The 16486-nt window shown below is 47.8% G+C and overlaps 1 protein-coding gene across 3 annotated transcripts in view; it reads right to left on the bottom strand.

Annotated features, from left to right (window-relative positions):
* Positions 1 to 16486, bottom strand: part of PLCG2 (phospholipase C gamma 2) — a 232807-nt gene that overhangs the window by 39542 nt on the left and 176779 nt on the right. For all 3 annotated transcript variants that reach the window (XM_077451313.1, XM_077451297.1, XM_077451305.1), the window contains exons 27-31: positions 15276 to 15485; positions 12413 to 12552; positions 9957 to 10071; positions 7309 to 7476; positions 5108 to 5196 (exon numbers count right to left, since the gene is read on the bottom strand). In XM_077451313.1, coding sequence (XP_077307439.1) covers positions 5108 to 5196; positions 7309 to 7476; positions 9957 to 10071; positions 12413 to 12552; positions 15276 to 15485 — 722 coding nt within the window. The remainder of the gene's footprint in view (positions 1 to 5107; positions 5197 to 7308; positions 7477 to 9956; positions 10072 to 12412; positions 12553 to 15275; positions 15486 to 16486) is intronic.

Genomic DNA, 16486 nt, shown 5'->3' on the forward strand with positions numbered 1-16486 from the left:
TCACAAAATTTACGTTTTATTTTATTTATAGCACAAAAAATAAAAAACCCACTAGTGATTAAATACCACTAAAAGAAAGCTCTATTTGTGTGGGAAAAAAGGACGCAAGTTTCATATGGGTACAGTGTTGGATGACTGAGTAATTGTCATCCAAACTGTAAGAGCGCTGAAAGCTGAAAATTGGTCTGGTCAGGAAGGGGGTGTAAGTGCCCTGTATTGAGGTGGTTAAACACAAACAATGGGGCACGATTCCTCCCATTAAAACCAATGATGGGGCACTGTTTATGCCCACTGGCACCAGGGCGTTTTTTTTTTAACCCCACTGGCCACAGTCTGACCCTTCTTAAGCCTCCTGGACAGTAAACTGGCCATTTGTTCAGAAAGTTTGGGACCCCAGCAGTGTATATTAGTGGAGATGATGATGATGATGGTGATAAGCAAGCACTCTGCTCGATCGGGGGGGGGGGGGGGGGGGGTAGCGTCTGATTTCTATAAAATCTCTGTAGGTGTCAGGACCTGGACCACTCGCTGGGGGCACTGTGGCTCGCAGGGTCGTAGTGGACACACACAGCAGCTAAAAATGAAATCCCTCTTTGAATAAATAGCATTTAGAACTGTGGGAATTGTAGGAGCGTTTCTTTTTACCGCTGTGATTGTAACAATTTTTTTTTGTTCTTAAATAACAATGTGGTTTTGCTGACAAAGCCCAAAGAGACTGAGCTTTTTTTTTTTCTTCTTTCTTTCTTTTTTACTCTCTACATGACACTTCTGAATGAGCCGCTGCCCTGCGATTACAGAGCAGCAGTCGCTGAACAAAACAAAAATTGAGAATGAGAAAAACCCATCCATTATCACGAGGGGTGGGGGGAGAAGAAGACTATTCTTTAAAAAAATGAGTCAATTTTCCTAAGTGACAACATAATCAGAAGTGTAATTTAGGCTTACTTAGTGCCTTAAACAGATTTCTGCACCGAGCCCCGGAAAATTCCGGAGCGGAGCCATCTGCGGGGCCCGTCATCATCTCCCGCTCCCCGTCTAAGTGCCTGCAGATGTGCCTTCTATCACAGCAGACCCGCCATTAAATGATAAGCCTTTATAGAGGAGTTTTCAAGTCACACAACAGATGGATGGCGGCTTTTAATTTTGCATTCAGATTACATTGGCAGGGAGTCTGGATCCGTAGCGGCCGTAAAAAAAATAAAAATTTCACGCTCCGCCGTAGATCCAGGCAAATGTTTTTCGGGGGAACCGCCTCCTACAGAACCAAACGTCTTGTTTTTTGCGAGATTTGGAAAGGCGTTAGGGAAGATAGATGGCCGCCTGGGGGAAACAAAAAAAAACCAATGTACAGCAGAATTATAACTACGTAACCCAACTTCATCTTTGGCTGACAGCGCTGGAATTAAACCATGGCTAGGACCGCGCGCCAAAACCACCGATCTGATGATGTCATCTTGTTTTGTACCAAGGGCGTGCAGACAATTGTAGGGGGAGCCTTTGAAGTTATAGGTAAAGCCTCATACACACGATCGGACTTTGTTCAAACTTTCCTGTGGATTTTTGTACAAAGGGCGTTGGCCAAGAACTTTCAACAAATCACGTGGTTTTTCTGCTCTTTACCGCCACCCTTTGGCCAGGGCTGGACTGGGACAGAAATTTGGCCCTGGACTTCATCCAGACCGGCCCACTTACATTTTGAGTGTCCCATCACCAGCCACTTACAATAGAGTGTCCCATCAGCAGCCCCCTTACATCAGATTGTTCCATGAGCAGCCCCCTTACATCAGAGTGTCCCATCAGCAGCCCCCCTACATCAGAGTGTCCCATGAGCAGCCCCCTTACATCAGAATGTCCCATCAGCAGCCCCCTTACATCGGAGTGTCCCATGAGCAGCCCCTTTACATCGGAGTGTCCCATGAGCAGCCCCCTTACATCAGAGTGTCCCATGAGCAGCCCCCTTACATCAGAGTGTCCCATCAGCACCCCCTTACACCAGAGTGTCCCATCGGCAGCCCCCTTACATCAGAGTGTCCCATCAGCACCCCCTTACACCAGAGTGTCCCATCGGCAGCCCCCTTACATCAGAGTGTCCCATCGGCAGCCCCCTTACATCAAAGTTTCCCATCACCACCCCCTTACATTAGAGTGTCCCATCAGCAGCCCCCTTACATCAGAGTGTCACATCAGTACTCCTTACATCAGAGTGTCCCATCACCAGCCCTCTTACATCAGAGTGTCACATCACCAGCCCCCTTACATCAGAGTGTCCCATGAGCCCGATTGTGTGCACACAAGTCCGTCGCACAAAAGTTCACGCATGCTCGGAATCAAGCAGAAGGAGCTGCACCGGCTATTGGACTTCCTTTTTCTCGGCTCAAACGTCACCATGTTCATAATTGTTGGCCAACATTTGTGTGACCGTGTGTATGCAAGACAAGTTGGAGCCAACAACCTTCGAACAAAAATCCACGGTTTTGTTGGCAGAAAACCCGATCGTGTGTACGGGGCAATAGAGTCGTGTGAATGGCACACCCCATGGAAATAGTTGATTTTTGCCAAATTTTTTAAACTTTAGATCCTCAATCAAACAGTGACTAGAGGGATTCTGATGTACAGCGCCTTGAAAAAATATTCATACCCCCTTGAAATTTTTATTGGGATTTTATGAGATAGACCAACACAAAGTGTCACATAATTGTGAAGTGGAAGGAAAATTATAGTTTCCAACATTTTTTACAAATAAATATATGAAAAGTGTGGGGGGAACATTTGTATTCAGCCCCCTTTACTCTGATACCCCTAACTAAAATCTAGTGCAGGGATATGCGATTAGCGGACCTCCAGCTGTTGCAGAACTATATTTCCCATGAGCCACAGCAAGACTCTGACAGCCACAAGCATGAGACCCAGAGGCACGATGGGACTTTGAGGTCCGCTAAATGCATATCCCTGATCTAGTGGAACCAATCGCCTTCAGAAGTCACCTAATTAGTAAATGGAGTCCACCTGTGTGTAATTTATTCTCAGTATGAATACAGCTGTTGTGTGAAGCCCTCATAGGTTAGAGAACCTCAGTGAACAAACCGCAACATGAAGGCCAAGGAACACACCAGACAGGTCGGGGATAAAGTTGTGGAGAAGTATAAAGCAGGGTTAGGTTATAAGAAAAATCTCCCGAACTTTGAACATCTCACGGAGCTCTGTTCAATCCATTATCGGAACATGGAAAAAGTATGGCACAACTGCAAACCTACCAAGACACCTAAACTGACCGGGCCGGGCAAGGAGAGCATTCATCAGAGAAGAGCCTAGAGGTCCATGGTAACTCTGGAGGAGCTGCAGAGATCCACAGCTCAGGGGGGAGAATCTGTCCACAGGACAACTATTAGTCGTCTCTCCACAAATCTGCCCTTTATGGAAGAGTGACAAGAAGAAAGACATTGGAGAAAGAAAGTCATAAGAAGTCCTGTTTGTAGTTTGTGAGAAGCCATGTGGGGGAGGGGGCAGCAAACATGTGGAAGAAGGTGATCTGGTCAGAGGAGACCAAAATTCAAGCAAAACGCTATGTGTGGGGGAAACTAACACCGCCCATCCCCCTGAACACACCATCCCCACCGTGAGACATGGTGGTGGCAGCATCATGTGGTGGGGATGGTTTTTCTTCAGCAGGGACAGGGAAGCTGGTCAGAGTTGATGGGAAGATGGATGGAGACAAATACAGGACAATCTTAGAAGAAAACCTGTTGGAGTCGGCAAAAGACTTGAGATCGGGGCGGAGGTTCCCCTTCCAGCAGGAAAACGACCCGAAACATCCAGCCAGAGCTACAATGGAATGGTTTACATCAAAGCATATTCATGGGTTAGAATGGGCCAGTCACAGTCCAGACCTAAATCCCATTGAGAATCTGTGGCAAGACTTGAAAATTGCTGATCACAGACGCTCTCCATCCAATCTGACAGAGCTTGAGATATTTTACAAAGAAGAAGAATGGGCAGAAATGTCCTCTCTAGATGTGCAAAGCTGGTAGAGACATCCCAAAAAGACTTGTAGAGAAAGGGGGTTCTACAAAGTATTGACTCCGGGGGGTGCCATGCAAATGCCCCTCCCCCCCCCCCACACTTTTCACATATTTATTTGTATCATTTATCATTTTCCTTCCACTTCACAATTATGTGACACTTTGTGTTGGTCCATCACATAAAATCCCAATAAAATCCGTTTATGTTTTTGGTTGTAACATGACAACATGTGGAACATTTCAGGGGGTATGAATACTTTTTCAAGGCTCTGTATATACTTCTGGATCAGCATTGTCAGTAACTGAAGATTCATATTATTTTGAGAAGGGGGGGGAGGGGGGGGGGTACCTGTTCTCATGTTCAGGTGAAATGCTCTTATCATATACAGTCCTTGTTATTCCATTTGTAATAAAAAAAAAAAACATTTTAAAACAAGTTTAGTGTATTTACTGAATATTTTATTTTATTTTATTTAAAAAATAAAACTTTTATATTCATTTCACCTTCCCAATGTAACAGAATTACTTTCAATTTGTAAAACTACTCCACATTGATTTTTTTTTTTTTTTTTTTTTCAAAAATTTCTAATTTTTCCAGAAAAAAAAAAAAACAGGGAAAAAATATTTTTCCCCATGGCTTAAAAATTGTGGAAAATTTGAGATCTCTAACTCTGATATAAGGGGACTCTGATGGGGACTCTAATATAAAGGGGGAATTTGATGTAAGGGACGCTCTGGTGGGGATGCCCCACGCACGTTTTGTCACGGCAAAGCATTTCAGAGACCAAATTTCAGCCCAGGTGCGCTGTAAGACACGTTTTTGCCATGATTCGCACTAGTTTTGTTGCGCAACGATTGCCACAAAATCGCATCGCAATTGGGGTGCCATTGGCACCTAAACAGGCATTGTGTGTTTTTCCGCGATTTGGAATTTGTAACTGGGGGGCCTAAAAAGTTACACATTACTTGGCCTGAATTCACCCAACATGAAGGAATATGTATGATGACAGGTCCACTTTATTCACCCTCAATACACGAGGACCCATCCTGCACACCCATCCTCCAAAAATGGCATTCTATGTACTCACCAGATCTTTCTTTAGTTGGCAATGAACCAGAAGTGACGCCAACTCTATATTTTCACCATAACCGTTCTTCAAGGGAACCGATCGATATCCTGGAAGACGCGATCAGAATTATTATGATCTATTATCTCTTCCTCTCTTCTCTTACTATCCTTGTTCTGCTTAGATGAACCTCTCAGGTTGCTTTCACACCGCTCCTACCACTGTACCCTGACTCTGGACCTCCCTGCCACCCAACGCCCAATCCACTGTACCCCTCACCACCACCCCTGACTCTGAACTTCCCTGCCACCCAACACCCCTATCACTACACCCCTCACCACCACCCCTGACTCTGAACTTCCCTGCCACCCAACACCCCTATCACTACACCCCTCACCACCACCCCTGACTCTGAACCTCCCTGCCACCCAGCGCCCAATCCACTGTACCCCTCACCACCACCCTGACTCAACCTCCCTGCCACCCAGCACCCCTATCACTACACCCCTCACCACCACCCCTAACTCAACCTCCCTGCCACCCAGCACCCCTATCACTGCACCCCTCACCACCACCCCTGACTCAACCTCCCTGCCACCCAGTGCCCCTATCACTGCACCCCTCACCACCACCCCTGACTCAACCTCCCTGCCACCCAGCACCCCTATCACTGCACCCCTCACCACCACCCCTGACTCAACCTCCCTGCCACCCAGTGCCCCTATCACTGCACCCCTCACCACCACCCCTGACTCTGAACTTCCCTGCCACCCAGCACCCCTACCGCTACACCCCTCACCGCCACCCCTGACTCAACCTCCCTGCCACCCAGCGCCCCTACCACTGTACCCCTCACCACCACCCCTGACTCTGAACTTCCCTGCCACCCAGCGCCCCTACCGCTACACCCCTCACCACCACCCCTGATTTAACCTCCCTGCCACCCAGTGCCCCTCCCACTGTACCCCTCACCACCACCCCTGACTCTGAACCTCCCTGCCACCCAGCGCCCCTACAACTACACCCCTCACCACCACCCCTGACTCTGAACTTCCCTGCCACCCAGAGGCCCTACCACTACATCCCTCACCACCATCCCTGACTCAACCTCCCTGCCACCCAGTGCCCCTCCCACTGTACCCCTCACCAACACCCCTGACTCTGAACCTCCCTGCCACCCAGCGCCCCTACCACTGTACCCTTCACCACCACCCCTGACTCTGAACTTCCCTGCCAACCAGAGGCCCTACCTCTACACTCCTCACCACCACCCCTGACTCTGAACCTCCCTGCCACCCAGCGCCCCTACCATTACACCCCTCACCACCACCCCTGACTCTGAACTTCCCTGCCACCCAGCGCCCCTACCGCTACACCCCTCACCACCACCCCTGACTCAACCTCCCTGCCACCCAGTGCCCCTCCCACTGTACCCCTCACCACCACCCCTGACTCTGAACCTCCCTGCCACCCAGCGCCCCTACCATTGTACTCCTCACCACCACCCCTGACTCTGAACCTCCCTGCCACCCAGCGCCCCTACAACTACACCCCTCACCACCACCCCTGACTCTGAACTTCCCTGCCACCCAGAGGCCCTACCACTACATCCCTCACCACCATCCCTGACTCAACCTCCCTGCCACCCAGTGCCCCTCCCACTGTACCCCTCACCACCACCCCTGACTCTGAACCTCCCTGCCACCCAGCGCCCCTACCATTGTACTCCTCACCACCACCCCTGACTCTGAACCTCCCTGCCACCCAGCGCCCCTACAACTACACCCCTCACCACCACCCCTGACTCTGAACTTCCCTGACACCCAGCTCCCCTACCACTAAACCCCTCACCACCATCCCTGACTGAACCTCCCTGCCACCCAGTGCCCCTACCACTGTACCCCTCACCACCACCCCTGACTCTGAACCTCCCTGCCACCCAGCGCCCCTACCATTGTACTCCACACCACCACCCCTGACTCTGAACCTCCCTGCCACCCAGCGCCCCTACCACTACACCCCTCACCACCACCCCTGACTCTGAACTTCCCTGCCACCCAGCGTCCCTACCACTACACCCCTCACCACCACCCCTGACTCTGAACCTCCCTGCCACCCAGCGCCCCTACCACTACACCCCTCACCACCACCCCTGACTCTGAACCTCCCTGCCCACCCCCATGGATACAGACAGCACTAAACATCTAGCCACAGGTTTGTACCTGTTTTTAATCCTCTAATTGGGAAAGTATTTTGAGCTAAAAAGTTGGGGTCACTGAACATGTCCTCTTCATACACGGCAAACCTCAGAAAAGCCAAGTTTGGTTCACGGATCTCGAACATGGCCTGCTGCTGAACGGTGGTCCACACGGGATTTAGACCGTTATCGTCTAAAAGGAGACAGAGGAACACAATATTAATACTGGAGAATGTTGAAGGACACCAGTCTACTCTAGTTTGAGAAGTAATTGCTGCTAAAACCTAAGAAGCATAATAAAAAACAACAATACATTTCGCAAAATCGTAGGCAGAAAGTATCTTAGAATTCCCCAAGGTGATATAGGCAACCATATTGCTCCTCCAGCAGAGAAAAGGGGGACCTAAAATAAAGATGTGGAAGGGGGAAGGGGAAAGAATGGAAGAACAGGAGGGGAGGACAAGGACGCTAGGTATTCCCTCCATGATTTTGGGGCCAAAGGTAACCCCACATTGTCAATCAGTGACTCCACATTGGAGGCAGCGAACGGTTTGGTCTCCGCTGATGCTAATCAGAGCTTGTCCATCGTTCCAGACACAATTCTGCCTGTCCAGAGTCTTCCTTCACTGGATTCATTGCCCTGATCCTCTGAACCAACAGGAACTTTATTTTCTTTGACATTTATGATAAAGCAATGGAGACGCCAAACCTCCCACTGATTACCCTCTTATCCTTTTGTACCTCTATGCAACAACCAACGTAGGCTGAACACCCAACATATCTGTGGTGGACTGAAATAAAAGGAGAGGTTGGGTCTGAGTCAGGTAGAGTGTCAGCTGACAATAGCATTGACAGCATGGGACCTGCTCAGATTTGGCAAGCAGTAGACTGGGTGGCTATGGGGAGAGGTATTTCAGGGTCCTACCCCTTTCTCAAGCCTGTGAGGGCACCTTTGGCTTCCTGGGTGGCCTCCGAGAGTGAAGTTCTTCCTGGAAACTTTGCTTGGTGATGCGTCTCATGGTTCCACCTATTTCTTACGCCTATGAGCATCCTTGATTTTTTTGGGTGGCCTTGAGGAGAGAGGTGCTCCCTGAAAACTCTGCTTAGTGATACATTTTGGAGCTCTACCCCTTTCTCAAGCCTGTGAGCGCATTCTAAACTTCCCGAGTGGCCCCCGGGAGAGAAGTGCTTCCTGGAAACTTTGCTTGGTGATGCGATTTGGGGCTCTACCCCTTTCTCAACCCTGTGAGGGCATCCTCGGCTTCCTGGGTGGTTTCAGAGAGAGAAGTGCTTCCTGGAAACTTTGCTTTGTGATGCGTTTCGGGGCTCTACCCCTTCCTTAAGCCTGTGAGGACATCCTCGGTTTACTGGGTGGTCTCTGGGAGAGAAGCGCTTCCCGGAAACTTTGCTTGGTGATGTGTTTCTGGGTCCACCCCTTTCTCAACCCTGTGAGGGCATCCTAGGCTTCCTGGATGGCCTTAGGTAGAAAAGTACTTCCTGAAAACTTTGCTTGGTGATGCTTTCCAAGGCTCTACCCCTTTCTCAAGCCTTGAAGGACGTCCTCGATTTCCTGGGTGGCCTCGGCGAGACAAGTGCTTCCTGGAAACATTGATGGTGATGCATCTCCTGGTTCTACCTCTTTCCTAAGCCTGTGAGGACATCCTTGATTTTATGGGTGGCCTTGAGGAGAGAGACGTGCTTCCTGGAAACTTTGCTTGTTGATTCATCTCGTGGTTCTACCTCTTTCCTAAGCCTGTGAGGACATCCTTTATTTTATGGGTGGCCTTGAGGAGAGAGACGTGCTTCCTGGAAACTTTGCTTGTTGATGCATCTCGTGGTTCTACCTCTTTCCTAAGCCTGTGAGGACATCTTTGATGTCCTGGGTGGCCTGGAAACTTTGCTTGGTGATGTGTTTCTGGGCTTTACCCCTTTCTCAAGCCTTGAAGGACGTCCTCAATTTCCTGGGTGGCCTCGGCGAGACAAGTGCTTCCTGGAAACATTGCTTGGTGATGCATCTCCTGGTTCTACCTCTTTCCTAAGCCTGTGAGGACATCCTTGATTTTATGGGTGGCCTTGAGGAGAGAGACGTGCTTCCTGGAAACTTTGCTTGTTGATGCATCTCGTGGTTCTACCTCTTTCCTAAGCCTGTGAGGACATCTTTGATGTTCTGGGTGCTCCCTGGAAACTTTGCTTGGTGACGTGTTTCTGGGCTTTACCCCTTTCTCAAGCCTCACAGGTCTAAGAAAGGGGTAAAGCCCTGAACGTGGTGCAGGAGTGCTTCTCTCCCTGAAGCAACCAAGGATGTCACACGCTTACCAAATCTGAACTATGAAAGCTACCACAGATCGCTAGTTGACGCTTCTATCCTTGAGTCCCGCTGCTGGCCAAGGACTGTTGGACTTAATGCTGTTGCTGCATCCACAGATTAACTTTGATGTGCCATTAAAAGATGACTTAACTCTACGTATTTTAGCTTTTAATATTGAAATCCAGGTTAATTGCACCAGGATTGTGCCCCCTCTGTTCTTTTTCTATATAGGCAACAAACTCTGGCAATGGCATGTCCATTTTGGTTTTAGAGAAAGAAGACTGGGCCATACGGTTTGTAGAGAGAAGATATTTGTCGTTGTACATTTAGGGTCATCTGCTGTAATTGTGAAGTCTAATACTTACTCACTACGCTGGTCCTGAACTTATTATTATCGTATTCTCCTCCACAAACCTCCAACTCCACGAAAGGACAGGCGATACCCCGGCCAGGCTTCGGCAAATGACGAGCGCCTATAACCTGCAATACCAAATACCATTTTTGTTACTCCCGCAAGCAAAATTCTATATCGTGCTATTTAATGTTTGCAATCAGGCTTGGAATTTACAGCACAACAACTGATTGGCCCTCATCGAAATGAGCCTTTAAAGGATATCTAAACCCAAGGACAACAAATGTAAACTATTGTGCCCCACCAGTCCTCAGATGTGGTGTCTGCATTAGTGTTCTTTTCACAAACTAAGCAAGCAAGTACAGAAGATACCTGTTAATCCTGCCAAAAAATGTTGCATCTTTGTCATTTCCATGCATGTGAACTACAGTGCCTTGAAAAAGTATTCATACACCTTGAAATTTTCCACATTTTGTCACGTTACAACCAAAAACGTAAACGGATTTTATTGGGATTTTATGTGATAGACCAACACAAAGTGGCACATAATTGTGAAGCGGAAGGAAAATGATAAATGAGTTTCAATTTTTTTTACAAATAAATATGTGAAAAGTGTGGGGGGGGGGAGGGGGCATTTGTATTCAGCCCCCTTTACTCTGATACCCCTAACTAAAATCTAGTGGAAGCAATTGCCTTCATAGTTTCATAGTTAGTACGGTTAAATACAGACACCAGTCCATCCAGTTCAACCTGAGTGAGTGTCTACAATTGTCCCTATCCCTGTACATTGCACACTCACATCGGTCCCTACCCTCAAGGAGCCCACAATCCAAGGTCCCCATTCATATACTAGGGGCCAATTTTGGACAGAAGCCAATTAACCTACCTGCATGTCTTTGGAAGTCACCTTATTGGTAAATAGAGTCCACCTGTGTTTAATTTAATATCAGTATAAATATTGATGTTCTGTGAAGCCCTCTGGGGTTTGTTAGAGAACCTTAGTGAACAAACAGCATCATGAAGGCCAAGGAACACACCAGACAGGTCAGGGATAAAGTTGTGGAGAAGTATAAAGCAGGGTCAGGTTATAATAAAATCTCCCAAGCTTTGAACATTTCACAGAGCTCTGTTCAATCCATCATCGGAAAATGGAAAGAGTATGGCACAAATGCAAACCTACCAAGACATGTCCGTCCACCTAAACTGACCGGGCCGGGCAAGGAGAGCATTCATCAGAGAAGAGCCAAGAGGTCCATGGTAACTCTGGAGGAACTGCAGAGATCCACAGCTCAGGGGGGAGAATCTGTCCACAGGACAACTATTAGTCGTCTCTCCACAAATCTGCCCTTTATGGAAGAGTGACAAGAAGAAAGACATTGGAGAAAGAAAGTCATAAGAAGTCCTGTTTGTAGTTTGTGAGAAGCCATGTGGGGGAGGGGGCAGCAAACATGTGGAAGAAGGTGATCTGGTCAGAGGAGACCAAAATTCGACTTTTTGGCCTAAAAGTAAAACGCTATGTGTGGGGAAAACTAACACCGCCCATCCCCCTGAACACACCATTTTTCTTCAGAAGGGACAGGGAAGCTGGTCAGAGTTGATGGGAAGATGGATGGAGACAAATACAGGACAATCTTAGAAGAAAACCTTTTAGAGTCGGCAAAAGACTTGAGACCGGGGCGGAGGTTCCCCTTCCAACGACCCGAAACATCCAGCCAGAGCTACAATGGAATGGTTTACATCAAAGCATATTCATGTGTTAGAATGGCCCAGTCACAGTCCAGACCTAAATCCCATTGAGAATCTGTGGCAAGACTTGAAAATTGCTGATCACAGACGCTCTCCATCCAATCTGACAGAGCTTGAGATATTTTACAAAGAAGAAGAATGGGCAGAAATGTCCTCTCTAGATGTGCAAAGCTGGTAGAGACACCCCCAAAAAGACTTGTAGAGAAAGGGGGTTCTACAAAGTATTGACTCCGGGGGGTGCCATACAAATGCCCCTCCCCCACACTTTTCACATATTTATTTGTATCATTTATCATTTTCCTTCCACTTCACAATTATGTGACACTTTGTGTTGGTCTATCACATAAAATCCCAATAAAATACATTTATGTTTTTGGTTGTAACATGACAAAATGTGGAACATTTCAAGGGGTATGAATACTTTTTCAAGGCACTGTAATATATTAGACATTCCTTCTGTAAACTACTCAATCCCTTGCCACTCATGTAATAAAGTTGGAGAGGAAGAGGTTTTTGTAGATCTGTCTTCGGCTCAGCCCTACTTACGGTATGGTGAGTGAGCGTTGTCACGTGGCTTTGTTTATAAACAAAGCCAGGTTAGTGACTGACGCCACAATATTTTTTTCTACATTTGTGTCCATACATTTTACAGACGGGGACATTTGAAACCAAAAAAGTCACATGTTCACTTATTCAAGCCTGAACGTGCCCACCGTCACCTACCTTAATGGTCAGCACTATCTGCCCAATTTTCCTTGAGTCACTCGGGTCATAGGAATCCTGCCTCATACACTCCGGCTGCAAGATGTATCCACAACGTCCATTGAAAGAGAACAAGGATTGGTTTATCTGCATGTACCGGTCTATGACAGCAAAAAAATCGGACACATTATTATGTTGCAATAGTGTCTTTGAGACAGTATGTAGTGGTTAGTCACATTCAACTGGACTTGTTCTGTAAGACTGAAGATATTTTTAGCTCCTACCCAACGTGTTTCGGGAGATTGGACGCCCTCTTCTTCAGGGCTGAAAGCAGAATAGCAGAGTGCTGGTCTTTGATGCAGAGGCTGCCTCTACATGCCTGGCCGGCACTCTGCTTTCCACCCTGAAGAAGAGAGCGTCCATTCCCCCGAAACATGTTGGCTTGATGTACATGATTATACTTTTAATAAACATCTTATGAACCATACATCAAAGTTGCAGTTTTCTGGACACTGGGCCTTCCTTCTGTCCTACCCAAGACTTCTCGTTGAAACGACCATATGGCCACATTGAAAAGGAAGCAGCCCAAGCCTCCAAGAAGGTCCAACACTACCTTCGCCACTACCTTCGCCTTTGGGCACAACCTACTGGAAGGGACTTCTTCCTCCTTGCCCACCCGCGACCATCAACTGTCAGTCAGTCAGTCCAGCACAAACCAGAGACCATCCAAGAAGGATTGACCATCCAGAAAAGATTGACACCTGTGCAGACTTCCCGACACCTAGGATGGTCCAACCTAGGTGTCAGGAAGTCTGCACAGGTGTCAATCTTTCAATTCACACGGATGAAGGTGTGATTTATTAAATTGTTGAAGTAGAAACGTTATAATGGCATTAGATATGGAAGGGAAATGGTGTTGAAGGCCCCCACTCATGTCCAGTAATGGGATTCTTTGAGGCCTTTGCCAACCAGTTGTCCTCTATGCTCTTGGACAATCAACTTCGGCCTTGACACATTCTATTCTATGGTGATTGGATTAAGGCATCTGGGCTACCTGTGTGGATATAAATGCTGGGGTCAGGGGTGTACATACAGGGGCTCAAATTGCAACCTGGCCCCATGCTCCAGGGGGCCCCTGAGGCCCCCTGTACACCTGGATAGGAGGGGGGGGAGGGGTAGCATGCAGAGAAACTGATGCCCTCCTTTTTCCTCCTGCAGCTTTTCATGCTGCTCCGCCGCCCCTCCTATCCACCTCCTGCTATGATCGGGTCCCTTAGTGATCCCCTGGACCCCCTCATCCCCGCAGCACTGCCGGGTTCCCCCTCCCCTCTCCCACCGGCAGTTTGTAAATGAACAGGGAGCTCTGTACGGAGCTATTCCTGTCCTTTCATTCTGTGCCAAGGCTGCAGAGATGGAGGTTGAGGGACGTGTCCTCAATCTCCTTTCTCTGCATCAAACGTGCGCCATTCAGGAGATATTTACTTTGTACTGTGCCCAGGGCCGTTTTTAAGGCAGGCCAAAAGGGGCAGCTGCCCTGGGCCCTGTCATTGTTGTGGGGCCCAAAGCAGCTGCCTCATACTTGCCAACTATCCTGGTTTAAATTCCCTCACCCCTTGAGGTTTTAGTCCTGTGCTAGGTCCCAATATCTCAGTGTGAAGTGCTGCTACTAATGTTGCCCAGCTCTGCCCTATTGTTGTGTACAGGTGACTCACCTGTAGACCCTGTGTTTACATGTAAATTACCAGCATGTTTATGTAAATAATGATGGCATTCATATGTAAATAGCAATGGCCGGTGGCATTGATATGTATATCATGCCCCCCCGGAGGTCATATCCACAGTAATCTCTAGCAACCAATCAACAAGCAGAAATCATGTGCTGTAACCTCAATCAACAAGCAGAAATCATGTGCTGTAACCTCTAGCAACTAACAAGTGAGCTGTAATGTGTGCTGTAGCCTCTAGCAACCAGTCAGTGAGCGGTAATGATACACTGTAACCTTTAGCAACCAGTCAGTGAGCGGTAATGATACACTGTAACCTCTGGCAACCAATTGCGATAGCTGTCTGATCTGATACAGTAAACTGATTTTGAGTCTAGCTGCTATTTATTGTATGAGCAGGTGGAGAGCAAAACTGCATGGGGGGGGGGGGGGCCCCAAGAAAAGTTTTGCCCAGGGTCCAATCAATATTAAAGACGGCCCTGACTGCGACGATGATGTCATCGGCACATGTTCTATGAAGAAACGCCCCCCTCCGTTTCTTCACTAGCGAGTGCCGCGACTGGCGGACCTTTCAGCGGATTTCTGGCGGACTTTCCAAACGAACGGACTTGCCCACACACGAACTGACTAAGTCCGGTCGAAAGTCCGTTCGTTTGGAACGCGATGACGGAAGACGGGACTAAAAAAGGAAGATCAATAGCCAGTAGCCAATAGCTGCCCTAGCGTCGTATTTGGTCCATCGGACCAGCACACAGACGAACGGTTTTCCCGATAGGAATTGAGTCCGTCGGACAGATTTGAAACATGTTCTATTTCTAAGTCCGTCGGACTTTTATAACGAAGAACGATCGGTTTAGCCCACACACGATCGGATTGTCCGACGGAAAGTCCGGTCGTGTGTACGCGGCATTAGAGCCCAGGAAATGTCCTTCTTGTCTAGGGGTTGGGTTTTGGGGTTCACCAGGACAAAAAAAAGATCATTGCTCAGACCATGGCCCAGGGTAGCAGAGCTGCAAGGGACAGTACCCCGCCAAATGCCAGGGCTCTTTTGGCAATACAGAAATGCAGCCCTGCTTATGAACAGCTGGCACATCGCCCCCTACAGAGAAGATAACCCAAGAATTCATTCGCTGTACATAAATCCTGTCGGGGGTGCTTACCTGGAGTCTGGTAGTTCAGAGCCACCATCTGGACACCGCACAGCCAGAGTCTCAGTGGATCGTAGTTGGAGGAGTCCACCCGCGGCCCTTTGGGATAGACGCGGGTGAGCGCCCTACGGTTGTATTTCAGTAGGTCAACGGGCTTCACCCTAGTGAGACTCTCCGATTTGTTCTCCACAAACGATCGGATTTCTCGGAAGTCCGGCGTCGCTGCGTATAAAAAGTAAAGCAGATCGGTCATACCAAGCATTCAACTGTCCAATAAGATTGGAAAATTATAGCCACATGGCTAAGATTGTCCAATGAAGCTTTTCCCGATTATCTTCGGGCTGAATTCACAAAGATAACACACCAGGATGAGTATACGTAAATTTATAATAAAAAAAAAGTGACGGTTATTTTCAGCTGGGTCCAAAAAGGTTGGGAAATTATAGTCACATGGCTAAGTTAGTCCAATGAAGCTTTTTCGATGATCTTCGGGCTGAATTCACTAAGATAACACACTAGGGTGTGTATACATAAATTTATAAAAAGTGACGGTTATTTTCAGCTGGGTCCAAAAAGGTTGGAAAATTATAGTCACATGGCTAAGTTTGTCCAATGAAGCTTTTTCGATTATCTTCGGGCTGAATTCACAAAGATAACACACTAGGGTGTGTATACGTAAATTTATAAAAAGTGATGGTTATTTTCAGCTGGGTCCAAAAAAGTTGGAAATCTATAGTCACATGGCTAAATTAGAGAGACTTATCCTTCTGTTAAAGCCCAACTCCAGGGCACAACAAGACTAATACCCTTGTAGTGGGGTCCCCACATGGCAAAGGTCCCCCCCCCCCGCATTGTCCAGAGGGTGGCAAAACAGACTGTATTACTTATCTCACGCCAGGATTCTCCATCAGTATGACCGGCCCACTACACCCTCCTGTCTGAGCTGTTCTCGGCCGCAGTCGCACGCGCCTGCCCCACCACATACAATACAGGGATCATAGCACCGCATTGGATGTGATGAGGCAGAGGGACCGCTCAAAAATCAGAGATTCAGGGAGAAGAGAAAAAGCTCTCTTTATGTTCTGCAGTAGCCACAAAAGGATATAAATCCACTTTCTGTGCACAAGAAGCCTTTGCAAACCAAGATATTACTTTGTAAAGGAAGCAGTGACATCATCAGTAAACAGCCTATTGCATTAGGGTGTGCACCTCAAAGCTCAAAC

Source organism: Lithobates pipiens, unplaced genomic scaffold, assembly GCF_037356315.1.
Source record: "Lithobates pipiens isolate NorthernLeopardFrog02 unplaced genomic scaffold, aLitPip1_a1.2 Scaffold_10, whole genome shotgun sequence".
NCBI lineage: Eukaryota > Metazoa > Chordata > Amphibia > Anura > Ranidae > Lithobates > Lithobates pipiens.